The following is a 12,500-nucleotide window of genomic DNA, read 5'->3' on the forward strand; positions in this document are numbered from 1 at the left end:
ACAGCCCAACAACATCCAGAGCCTTGAGGAACTCTGGGCGAATCTCATCCACCCCGGGGCCCTGCCACAGAGGAGCTTTTATAACCACCTCAGTGACCTCAACCCCAGAGATAGGCGAGCCAGCCTCAGAGAACCCAGACTCTACTCCCACATGGCAAGGCGTGTCGGTGGAATTGAGTCCCGAGTCGAGGTCAGCAGCGCCCCATCCCCACTATACACAGTGTTGATGGTGCACTGCTTCCCCCTCCTGAGACGCCGGATGGTGCACCAGAATTTCCTCGAAGCCTTCCGGAAGTCTTTCTCCATGCCCTCACCGAACTCCTCCCATGCCCGAGTTTTTGCTTCAGTGACCACCAAAGCTGCATTCCGCTTGGCCAGCCAGTACCCATCAGCTGCCTCAGGAGTCCCACAGGCCAAAAAGGCCCGATGTGACTCCTTCTTCAGCTTGACGGCATCTCTCACCATTGGTGTCCACCAACAGGTTCGGGGATTGCCGCCACGACTGGCACCAACCACTTTATGGCCACAGCTCCGGTCGGCTGCCTCAGCAATGGAGGCGCGGAACATGGTTCACTCTGACTCCATGTCCCCCGCCTCCCCTGGAACATGAGAGAAGTTCTTTCGGAGGTGGGAGTTGAAACTCCTTCTGACAGGGGATTCCGCCAGACGTTACCAGCAGGCCCTCACAATACGTTTGGGCTTGCCACGTAGGACCGGCATCTTCCCCCACCATCGGAGCCAACTTACCACCAGGTGGTGATCAGTTGACAGCTCCGCCCCTTTCTTCACCCTTAGTGTCCAAGACATGCGGCCGCAAGTTAGATGACACGACCACAGAGTCGATCATCGAACTGCGACCTAGGGTGTCCTGGTGCCAAGTGCACGTGTGGACACCCTTATGCTTGACCATGGTGTTCGTTATGGACAATCCGTGATAAGCACAGAAGGTCCAATAACAGAACACCGCTTGGATTCTGATCGGGGGGGGCCGTTCCTCCCAATCACGCCCTTCCAGATCTCACGGTCATTGCCCACGTGAGCATTGAAATCCCCCAGCAGAACGATGGAGTCCCCAGCGGGAGCGCTCTCCAGCAACCCCTCCAAGGACTCCAAAAAGGGTGGGTACTCTGAACTGCTGTTTGGTCCATAGGCACAAACAACAGTCAGGAAGGCGGAAGGAGGCTACCCTCTCGTCCACCGGGGTGAACCCCAACGTACAGGCGCCGAGCCGGGGAGCAATAAGTTTTCCCACACCTGCTCGGCGCCTCTCACCGTGGGCAACTCCAGAGTGGAAGAGAGTCTAACCCCTCTCGAAGGACTGGTTCCAGAGCCCAAACTGTGCGTGGAGGCGAGTCCGACTATATCTAGTCGTAACTTTTTGACCTCACCCACCAGGTCGGGCTCCTTCCCTGCCAGATAGGTTACATTCCACGTCCGTAGAGCCAGCTTCTGTAGCCGGGGATCGGATCGCTAAGGTCCCCGCCTTCGGCCACCGCCCAGCTCGCACTGCACGCAACCCCTATGGCCCCTCCCACAGGTGGTGAGCCCATGGGAAGGGGGACCCACATTAAACTTCCGGGCTGTGCCCGGGCCGGGCCCCATGGGTGCAGGCCCGGCCACCAGGTGCTCGCCTTCGAGCCCCACCTCCAGGCCTGGCTCCAGAGGGGGGCCCAGTTGGAAATCTGTGTCCTTTTTTTTATTGTTATCATAAGGGGTCTTTGAGCCATGCTTTGTCTGCTCCACCACCTCGGACCTGTTTGTCATGGGTGACTCTATCAGGGGCATAAAGCCCCAGACAACTTAGCTCCTAGGATCATTGGGACACATAAACCCCTCCACCACGATGAGGTGACGGTTCAAGGAGGGGATCAGAAATTAAGTTGTGTGTAATAATGTGAAATGACAGAGGGAACAATTATTGAACACACCAACATTTATTTAATTATAATTTTAATTGATATAAGAAATTTATCCTTCTCTTCCTGGTCTTGAGACAACTCTCTGCTCATGAGATGTGTCTTGACTCACACCTTGGCAATGACACCTTTTTGTAGGCAATCAATGCTGAAAGAACCAGCTGATATTCATTTGCACTGACAAGGGGCTGGATTGCTGATTGATTATTGATAGATTTTAGGTGTTGTTTTGGCTTTCCATGCCTTTTTGCACCTCCCTTTCTTCATGTGTTCAATAGTTTTTCCATGTCATTTCACATGTTTACACACAACTTAATTTTTGAGCTCATTTGTTCTACTTTCTTTGTATGTATGGATTACTTGGGTTGTTCCCAACAGCTGGTGAAATGTTCAGGTTCAATAGCACCTTCAGAAGTGAGAAAAATGGTGACGCGTTAAATACTTATTTCATGCTGCTGTATGCTGTGTGTGTACAACCCCAATTCCAATGAAGTTTGGACGTTGTGTTAAATAAAAATAGAATGATTTGCAAATTATGTCCAACCTATATTTAATTGAATACACGACAAAGACAAGATATTTAATGTTCAAACTGATAAACTATACTATTTTTAGCAAATAATCATTAAATTAGAATTTTATGGCTGCAACACATTCCAAAAAAGCTGGGACAGGGTCATGTTTACCACTGTCTTACATCACCTTCTGTTTTAACAACATTCAATACACGTTTGGGAACTGAGGATACTAATTGTTGAAGCTTTGTAGGTGGAATTCATTCCCATTCTTGCTTGATGTACGGCTTCAGCTGTTCAACAGTCCGGGGTCTCCGTTGTCGTATTTTACGCTTCATAATGTGCCACACATTTTCAATGGGAGACAGCTCTGGAATGCAGGCAGGCCAGCCTAGTACCCGCACTCTTTTAGTACGAAGCCACACTGTTATAACACGTGCAGAATGTGGTTTGGCATTGTCTTGCTGAAATAAGCAGGGGCGTCCATGAAAAAGACGTTGCTTGGATGGCAGCATATGTTTGTCCAAGACCTGTATGTACCTTTCAGCATTAATGGTGCCTTCACAGATGTGTAAGTCACCCATGCCATTGGCACTAACACAGCCCCATACCATCACAGATGCTGGCTTTTGAACTTTGCGTTCAAAACAGTCTGGATGGTTCTTCTTTGGCCTGGAGGACATGACATCCGCAATTTCCCAAAACAATTTGAAATGTGGACTTGTCGGACCACAGAACACTTGTCCACGCTGCATCAGTCCATCTTAGATGAGCTCGGCCCAGAGAAGCCTGCGGCGTTTGTGGGTGTTGTTGATAAATGGCTTTTGCTTTGCATAGTAGAGTTTCAAGTTGCACTTACGGATGAAGCGCCGAACTGTATTTACTGACATTGGTTCTCTGAAGTGTTCCTGAGCCCATGTGGGGATATCCTTTACACATTGTTGTCGATTTTTGATGGAGTGCCGCCTGAGGGATCGAAGGTCACAGGCATTCAATCTTGGTTTTCGACCTTGCCGCTTACATGCAGTGATTTCTCCAGATTCTCTGAACCTTTTGATGCTATTATGGACCGTAGATGATGAAATCCCTAAATTCCTTGCAATTGTATGTTGAGGAACATTGTCCTTAAAATGTTCGACTATTTTCTCACGCACTTGTTCACAAAGAGGTGAACCACGCTCCATCTTTGATTCTGAATGACTGAGCAATTCAGGGAAGCTCCTTTTATACCCAATCATGGCACCCACCTGTTCCCAATTAGCCCGTTCACATGTGGGATGTTCCAAACAGGTGTTTGATGAGCATTCCTCAACTTTCTCAGTCTTTTTTGCCACCTGTCCCAGCTTTTTTGGAACGTGTTGCAACCATAAAATTCTACATTCATGATTATTTGCTAAAAACAATAAAGTTCATCAGTTTGAACATTACATATCTTGTATTTATAGTGTATTCCATTAAATATAGGTTGAACATGATTTGCAAATCATTGTATTCTGTTTTTATTGGTTTAACGCAACGTCCCAACTTTCACTGGAATTGGGTGTCTGTGTGTGTGTGTGTGTGTGCGCGCACACACAAACACACACAGAACGGCTGAAATAAGTATTAAACACGTTACCATTTTCTCATTAAGTATACACATAATTATTCACAGATGTTTGCTATTCGCGGTCAGGGGGTCCAGTGTATATTCTAAAATGGTTCAAGTGACAGTTCAACGCTTCTTACATGAGCAGCTCCACCAGCCTGCGGCACACTCCAGAGTCAATGACTGTCTGGATCTTCTCATTGGGACCGTCAGACAAGTAGGACAGGGCCCAACAAGCATCAGCTAGCACATCTGGATCACTGCTAAAAAGTAGCCGAGACAGCACACTAAGGCACGGCGACACCTGAGACCGATTAAGGAAAAAGAAAAACAGGAATAGCTTATTTGTAGCGTTAAAGTCCCATTTACAAAGAAAAACTGCATAAAATAAAGGAACTGAATTTTTGTATTCCTCAAATCTAGTCTTTATAACTGACCTTGGAAAAATCTGGTGGCGGGTTTTTCCCGCGGCACAAGTTGGACAGTGCCCAAACCGCATTTCGAGTTGTTGTGAGACGGTTGGATTTTGTAAGAAGCCTGGAGCAACAGAGAGTAAAATTATTTTGATCTGACTAAATATTGTGTAACACCTTGCACAGTAGTAACAACGGAAGAAAAACATACTGCTGTAGAGAAGGCAGGATGGCACAGTTCAGTACGTAGTTCCTGCACTCTGCATTATCTCCAGCGATGTTGCCCAGTGCCCACACCGCCTGAAACACAAGATAGTCACCACAGCTCCTACTATTGTTATGCTTGTGAATCGCCGGGAGAGCTCAACATTTCCTGGTTGCTAGTTCCAAAAGGCAGAAGACTCACCTGAAATAAATTGGTGGTCATGAAAGCTAAAGGAGTTAAAGTCCGCATGAAAACCACATTTATACACACATATATATATATATATATATACGTATACATACATACATATATATATATAAATATATATATACACATATATATCCATCCATCCATCCATTTTCTATATATATATATACACGTATATATGTATATATATATATACATATATACGAATATATATATATATATATATATATATATATATATATACATATACATACATATATATATATGTATATATATATATATATATATATATATATATATATATACATATACATACATTACATATATATATATATATATATATATATATATATATATATATACATACATATATATATATATATATATATATATATATATATATACATATATATATATATATATATATATATATATATATATATATACATATACATACATATATATATATATATATATATATATATATATATATATCCATCCATCCATCCATTTTCTGAGCCGCTTCTCCTCACTTGGGTCGCGGGCGTGCTGGAGCCTATCCCAGCTGTCATCGGGCTTGAGGCAGGGTACACCCTGAACTGGTTGCCAGCCAATCGCAGGGCACATAGAAACAAACAACCTTTCGCACCCACAGTCATGCCTACGGGCAATTTAGAGTCTCCAATTTATGCATGTTTTTGGGATGTGGGAGGAAATCGGAGTGCCCGGAGAAAACCCACTGCAGGCACGGGGAGAACATGCAAACTCCACACAGGCGAGGCCGGGGATTGAACCCGGGTCCTCAGAACTGTGAGGCTGACGCTCTAACCAGTCGCCCAACGTGCCGCCACATATATATATATTCCAATTATTATTTTTTCTTTTTATTTATTCATTTTTTGGGGGGGAGGGGGCGACCAATCTCGAAAACACTTATTGGTGGTTTATACCTACTTATTCAAGAATATTTTGAGTTAAAAAAATAACTTCAATAAATATGACTGCGTTATTGCTACAGTAACCAACAATTATGTTTGTTCCGTTAGTGTACAAAGGTTTTCACCTGTTCCTGTACATCTTCGTACTCAGAATTCAGCAGCTCGATGAAAATAGGCACAGCTCCGGTTTCAATCACAACCTTGGTGTGCTGGAAGGTGCCTGAGGCAATATTGGTTAAAGCCCAGGCTGCCTCAAACTGAAAATTAACACACACACACACAATATACACTTGAATGAAAATTCAGCAACTCTTGTCTGTCCCATAATATGCACTGTAAAAAACATTCTGTTGAAGTGGAGTGTGAAACAAAAGCACCACATGTGATTCAAATGATGAAACCAAAATCAGAATAAGAATCATCTTTATTTGCCAAGTATGTCAAAAACATACAAGGAATTTGTCTCCGGTAGTTGGAGACAAATTTAAGTATAATAACTCTAGCATTCTGAGATTAAGCGAAGCTCTTTACCTGCAACGTGCAGTTTTCACTCCTCTTGAGGAACTCAACAAACTGATTCACAACCCCAGGAGTGGAAATAACCTCGTCTATGGGCGGGTTGGGCTCTAAAAATGAAACGCTAAGGTTATAAATCTGGTTTCAAATGGTTTTGACTCATAGGTTAAACAACATTGCTCATGTAACTAGCCAGCAGCTCCGTCTTCCTTTTTAATCAGTTCAATTATTATTAGAATATCAATTGTTATTTTCAAAATGAAAAAAAACTCCACATAAAGATGGGTATTGATAATCACTCAACAACACAACAACTTCGTAATTAGCCACTTTCATGTGTTACTTCAACCAGAAACTACCAAAATACCACCAAAATGGTACATAGGCTGGGATTCCAAAATGTAATTTTGTCCATCCATCCATCCACTTGTCTGAGGTAGGGTTGCAGGGGTAGCAGCTTAAGCAGGGAAGCCCAGCCACTTCGTTCAGCTATTCTGGGGGAATCCCGAGGCGTTCCCAGGCAAGCCGAGAGACGTAGTCTCTCCAGCGTGTCCTGCGTCTCGTTATCGGGGAGGCTTCCAGGAGGCATCGTAACCAGAGGCCCAAGCCACCTATCTAGCTCCTCTCGATGCGGCGGAGGAGCTGCGGAGGAAGAGCTGGGAATGCCTGAGGAGCTCAGGCATTCCCAGCTGACCGAGCTTCTCACTCTATCTCTAAGAAGACACCCTACGAAGGAAACTCATTTCGGCGACTTGTATCCGTGATCTTGTTCTTTCGGTCATGACCCACAGCTTGTGACCATAAGTGAGGGCAGGAACATAGATCGATCAGTAAATTGAGAGCTTTGCCTTTTGGCTTAGCTCCTTAACCACGACAGACAGATACAGATTCAGCATCACCGCAGACGCTGCACCGATCCGCCTGTCAATCTCCCGCTCCATTCTTCCCTCACTGGTGAACAAGACCGAGAAACATTAACTTCACTTGGGCCAGGATCTCTTCCTTGACACGGAGAGAGCACTCCACTCTTTTCCAACTGAGGACCATGGTCTAAGGTTTGGAGGTGCTGATTTTCATCCCAGCCGCTTCACACTCGGCTGCGAACCGCTCCAGCATAGTTTAAGATCACGACTTGAAGAAGCAATCAGAACCACATCATCTGCAAAAAGCAGAGACGTAATACTGACGTCGCCAAACTGGACCTCTTCTAAGCCTTGGCTGCACCTAGAAATTCTGTCAATTAAGGTAATGAACAGAATTAGGTGACAAAGGGCAGCTTTGGCGGAGTCCAACACTCACTGGAAACGTATTTGACTTACTGCCAGCAATGCGGACCAAAATGAGACCGGTCGTACAGGGACCGAACGGCCCTTATCAGGCGGTCCAGTACCCCATACACACTGAGCACCCTACACAAGACTTCCCAAGGGACATGGCCGAACACATTTCCACAAAACACATGTAGACTGGTTCGCCGAACTCCCATGCAGCCTCAGGAACCCTGTTCCGCAGTAAGGACAAAAACCACACTGCTCCGCCTGAATCTGAGATTCGACTTCTTGACGGACTATCCTCACCAGCACCCCCTAATGGACCTTGCCAGGGAAGCTGAGGAGTGTGATCCCCCTGTATTTGGAACACACCCTCTGGTCCCCCTTCTGAAAAAGGGGTCTACCACCCCGGTCTCACAATCCACTGTTCCCGATGTCCACACGATGTTGCAGAGGTATGTCAGCCAGGACAGCCCCACAACATTCAGAGCCTTTAGGAACTCTGGGCAAATCTCATCCACCCCCGGGGCCCTCTCACCGAGGAGCTTTTTAATCACCTCGCTGTCGGCAGAATTGAGGGGGTCTTCACAGTATTCAGTTCACGACTCACAACGTCCTGAGCTGAGTTCAGCAGCGCCCCATCCCCATGATACACAGTGTTAATGGCGCAATGCTTCCCCCTCCTGAGACGCTGGATGGTGGACCAGAATTTTCTCAAAGCTGTCCGGAAGTCGTTTCCATGGCATCACCGAACTCCTTGAACAAATTTCCACTTTACTCTCTTTTCATTGTAATTAATAAATAATACAAATTCGAGGCTGGAAAAACAAACCTTTGGAGAGCAGTTTTCTGAATTTTTGTGTAGCGATCAGCTGATGGTCTGGATCTTCAGAGAAGATCATCTTAATCATATCAGGTGTTATGAATCCATCCTGCACAGTAGTCAACAACAGATATTAGCTATATTAGATAGCGCATCAATATTCTCACATTATTTACACACGATATTGCTTACAAAAAGATGTACACTATGTATTGACTCCAAGATAAAAAAAAAGAAAAAGAAAATGCTCCATGAATACAGAGAATAATTAATATATACACATTAATAATTACTCACTGTCGTAATAGAACAAAGATTTGATGATGCATGCATCATGACTTACACTGGCAACAGGTACTGTTGAGCTGATGTCTGGATCCTGGATTGGACATTCTGACATCGATTCATCAACTGACGGTGTACATACATTTCTCCTCTTAAATAGCTGTGAGCAGAGTAGATGCCACACGATTAACCTTCTGCATGACATGTATTTGACATTTTAAGTAGAGTGCCACCAGAAAGTATTCAAACCCCTTCACTTTTCCACATTTTCCACATTTTGATGTTAGACTTATTCTAAAGTTGATTTGAGTATAGTTTTGAAACAATCTACATAAAATATGCCAAAATGACAAAGTAAAAACATTTTCAGACAGTTGTGCAAATTTATTGAAAATGTAAACATTTAAACATATTAGGTACATAAGTATTGACTAGACTTTACGCCGATCTGATCGGTATTATCAGTATCGGCCGATAATTGGCCATTTTATGCTGATCGGCTGATCGGCTTTCATGTCATAAGTCGCCGATCCGATCAATGACGTCATCGATCGGCTTTGCACAAGACATTTAACTACGTGTCTTCGTCGCGTATGAATCCAAAACTTTGTTTATTTTTAGCATTGTCACGTGTCTTTTTGCGCAGTACTGTAACTATCTGATGGCCAATAAAGTGTTTTCAATCTTCGGTGTGGGACTATTTTGCGGTGTCTCAGACAAACAACACGTAAGTTATTTGCAGTCTATGCACAACTGAAGTACGTCGTGGGGAACGTCATCTAAATGCTAAACAACAAATTTGATCGAGCACCTGAAGAATGTACACGAGGAGCATGCCGCGTTCAAGCAATGCAGCGTGGGGGGAGAAAGAAAAGTGTCAAACGGACTCAAACTCTGGACAACACTCATCCATACAGCTGGGAAAGTGAGAAAGTTAGACTAAGCATGTCATTAACTGTATTTATTAAAGTAATTTATAGCAATAAAGTAATTTAATTACAGTAAGTCAGCGCCCATTATTTCTATATTATAATGTTGATTTGACCTAAACTTATGCCAGTGGCCAATCCTTGAATACCCCCTAGAGGTCATTGGTGTTTTAACCCTTTTGAGGATAAGCTGTACAGAAAATGGATGGATGGATACAGTATACAGTACACAATTATATACAATAAATGAACAAGTCATGTAAATAGACACATTGCTGCATCTTGTGATCGGATCGGTGATAGTTTTTTTTTTTTTTTTAAACTTGCTGATCGGTGATCGGTCTCAAAAATCCTGGTCGTGTAAAGCCTAGTATTCACACCCTTGGCTTAACCCTCTGATGGATGAATTATGAAAGCCTTGGTCAATGTTTTTTACTGAAGTGTTTTCAATTCTTCTCAGTACATTAAAAAAAAGTTAAACTTTTTCCCCCCAAAAAATATGAAGTTACAGACATGTCCAATCCAGTGGACTACAGGACCAAAGGAACGCTATGTTATCCTTTGTTATCTTGGCTATGTGCTTTCGGTCATTGTCATGTTGGAAGGAGTCGACACCCTACTCTGAGTTCCAGAGCACTCTGGAGCAAGTTCTCAAAGAATTTCTCGATATTTGGTAGCTGTCAACTTACCCTCCATGCGGCCCGATAGCATGATGCTGCCACCACCATGCTTCACAGTAGGGATGGTGTTAGCCAGGTGATGAGCAGTGCCTCCTCTTCTCCAGATATGATGCTTGCGATTCAGGCCAAAAAGTTATATTTTGGTTTCATCAGGTTTTCTGCAGGTCTGAGAATCCTTAAGGTGCCTTTTGGCAAACTCCAAGCTGGCTGCCATGTGACTTTTAGTCAGAAATGGCTTCTGTCTGGCCACTCTACCATAAATGCCTGATTGGTGGAGTGGGTCAGCAATGGTTGACTTTATGGATGGTTCTATCTCAAGCAAAGGAACACTGGAGCGCCGCCTTTGGGACCATAGGGTTCTTGTTCACCTCTTTGACCAAGGCCCTTCTTCCCCGGTTACTCAGCTTGGTCAGACGGCCAGATCTAGGAAGGGTAATGGTGGTTCCAAACTCCTTCCATTTCCGAATAATCGAGACCACAGTGCTTTTCAGGACCTTCAATCCTGCTGAAATACTTCTGTATCCTTCCCCAGATTTGTGCCTTGACACAATCCAGTCTCTGAGGTCTACAGACAATTTCCTTGGACTTAATTGCTTGGTTTCTGCTCCGATATGCACTGCCAACATGAGACCTTATATAGACAGGTGTGTGCCATTCCGAATGATGTTCAATCAACTGAATTTACCACAGGTGGACTCCATTCAAGTTGTAGAAGCAGCTCAAGGATGATCAGTGGAAATCACATGCACCTGAGCATAAGTTTGAGTGTCGTAGCAAAGGGTGTGAATACTTATGTACCCATTATGTTTGAATGTTTACATCTTTTTATTAAATTTACACAAATGTCTGAAAATCTGTTTTTACTTTGTCATTCGGGGATATTTTATGTAGATTTTTTTTTTTTTAAAGAAAACTAAACTCAAATCAGTTTTAGAATAAGTCTAACAGCAAAATGTGGAAAACGTGAAGGGGTTTTAATACTTTCTGGTGGCACTGTATAATCTGATTCGCTTTTGTCAATCATACAGCCTTTCTCTCGATAATGCAGGTGTTTCATGCTGCCTGAAATGTAACTTATTATTGTGTAATAGGGCTGCACAATACCGGGGGGGGGGGTGGAGAATTACATTGTGCTTTTCTTTAACCCTACGATATATATTGTGATGTTAAAAAACAACAACAGGATAACATACATGTAACGTGCAAACCAGGCACTCTTTTCTCTCCAGAAAAACTATGCTCAGTTGAGCACAGAACTCATTTGTATGAGGTCTATCTGTATTTAAATGCACTTTAGTATTGAGCAATAGTCCAGCCAGACATGTAGTTAAAATCCTTTCTTTTCATGCCCAGTTATACTGTTGAGCCATTAGCACATTCTCCTAACATTGTCCATTTGTTTTCAATTTGTTATTTTATAGTATTTCTTTGAGTGCATTCGTTTAAGCAAAACACATTGTGTACAGCTGAAGTTTGTCCCTTTAATAATGTTGTGGCTCTCCCCCCGCACTTCAAGTGTAATCTGCTGCATTCGTACGTTACCTCCTGAAGAAAGATACAGTAAATGCAGACGTGTAATTGTATCCCGTGTCCTCATTAATAGTTATCATACAAAAAAAAAAAAAAAAAAAAGCACATAACACTCTGGGCTGCTCTGTGTTTGTTGTTTGATGGGTGATAATTTACCATAACATAGGTGCTAATCATATCTGCATGTCTGACCAGGTACCTCTGCTGGTCACTTATTAATATAACAGTTGATTCAATGCATATCAAAACACCAACATTGTGCTGGACCCTACAATCTGACTATTGCGCATGCGTACATTACGATAACGATGCTCAAGCAATATATTATGCAGCCCTAATACAGTGTTTCCCGTACTATGTTAACAGACGCTCTAAAGGATAAAACTGGAACCCCACCCCCAAAAAAACACTCGCTCACACTGCACAGACACACTCTGTCTGTCTGTCCGCCTCACTGTCTCAAGGCTCTCCACCGTGATTACCCAGGTTAGCTAGCTAGGTAGTGTCACTAATCATTGCCTTACTAAGTTATTAATCATCGCCTCCAAGGCGGCTTCGTCGCTGGCACAAGACGGCAGAAATGAAATGTGCTATACAAATACATTTGCTTTGCTTTGCTTTAGAGTAAATAAAATTGTATTGTGCGGGCAGCGGCTCGACATCGTATTAAGTCACAGACACTGA

The 12,500-nt window shown here is 43.4% G+C and overlaps 1 protein-coding gene across 6 annotated transcripts in view; it reads right to left on the minus strand.

Moving 5' to 3' along the window:
• kpna5 (karyopherin alpha 5 (importin alpha 6)) overlaps positions 1–12,500 on the minus strand; it is a 49,185-nt gene that overhangs the window by 17,326 nt on the left and 19,359 nt on the right. For all 6 annotated transcript variants that reach the window (XM_061673648.1, XM_061673650.1, XM_061673647.1 and 3 more), the window contains 7 exons: positions 8,736–8,837; positions 8,402–8,501; positions 6,314–6,408; positions 5,908–6,039; positions 4,644–4,732; positions 4,457–4,556; positions 4,160–4,323 (listed from right to left, as the gene is read on the minus strand). In XM_061673648.1, the coding sequence (XP_061529632.1) occupies positions 4,160–4,323; positions 4,457–4,556; positions 4,644–4,732; positions 5,908–6,039; positions 6,314–6,408; positions 8,402–8,501; positions 8,736–8,837 (782 nt within the window). The remainder of the gene's footprint in view (positions 1–4,159; positions 4,324–4,456; positions 4,557–4,643; positions 4,733–5,907; positions 6,040–6,313; positions 6,409–8,401; positions 8,502–8,735; positions 8,838–12,500) is intronic.

Source organism: Phycodurus eques, chromosome 4, assembly GCF_024500275.1.
Source record: "Phycodurus eques isolate BA_2022a chromosome 4, UOR_Pequ_1.1, whole genome shotgun sequence".
Classification (NCBI taxonomy): domain Eukaryota; kingdom Metazoa; phylum Chordata; class Actinopteri; order Syngnathiformes; family Syngnathidae; genus Phycodurus; species Phycodurus eques.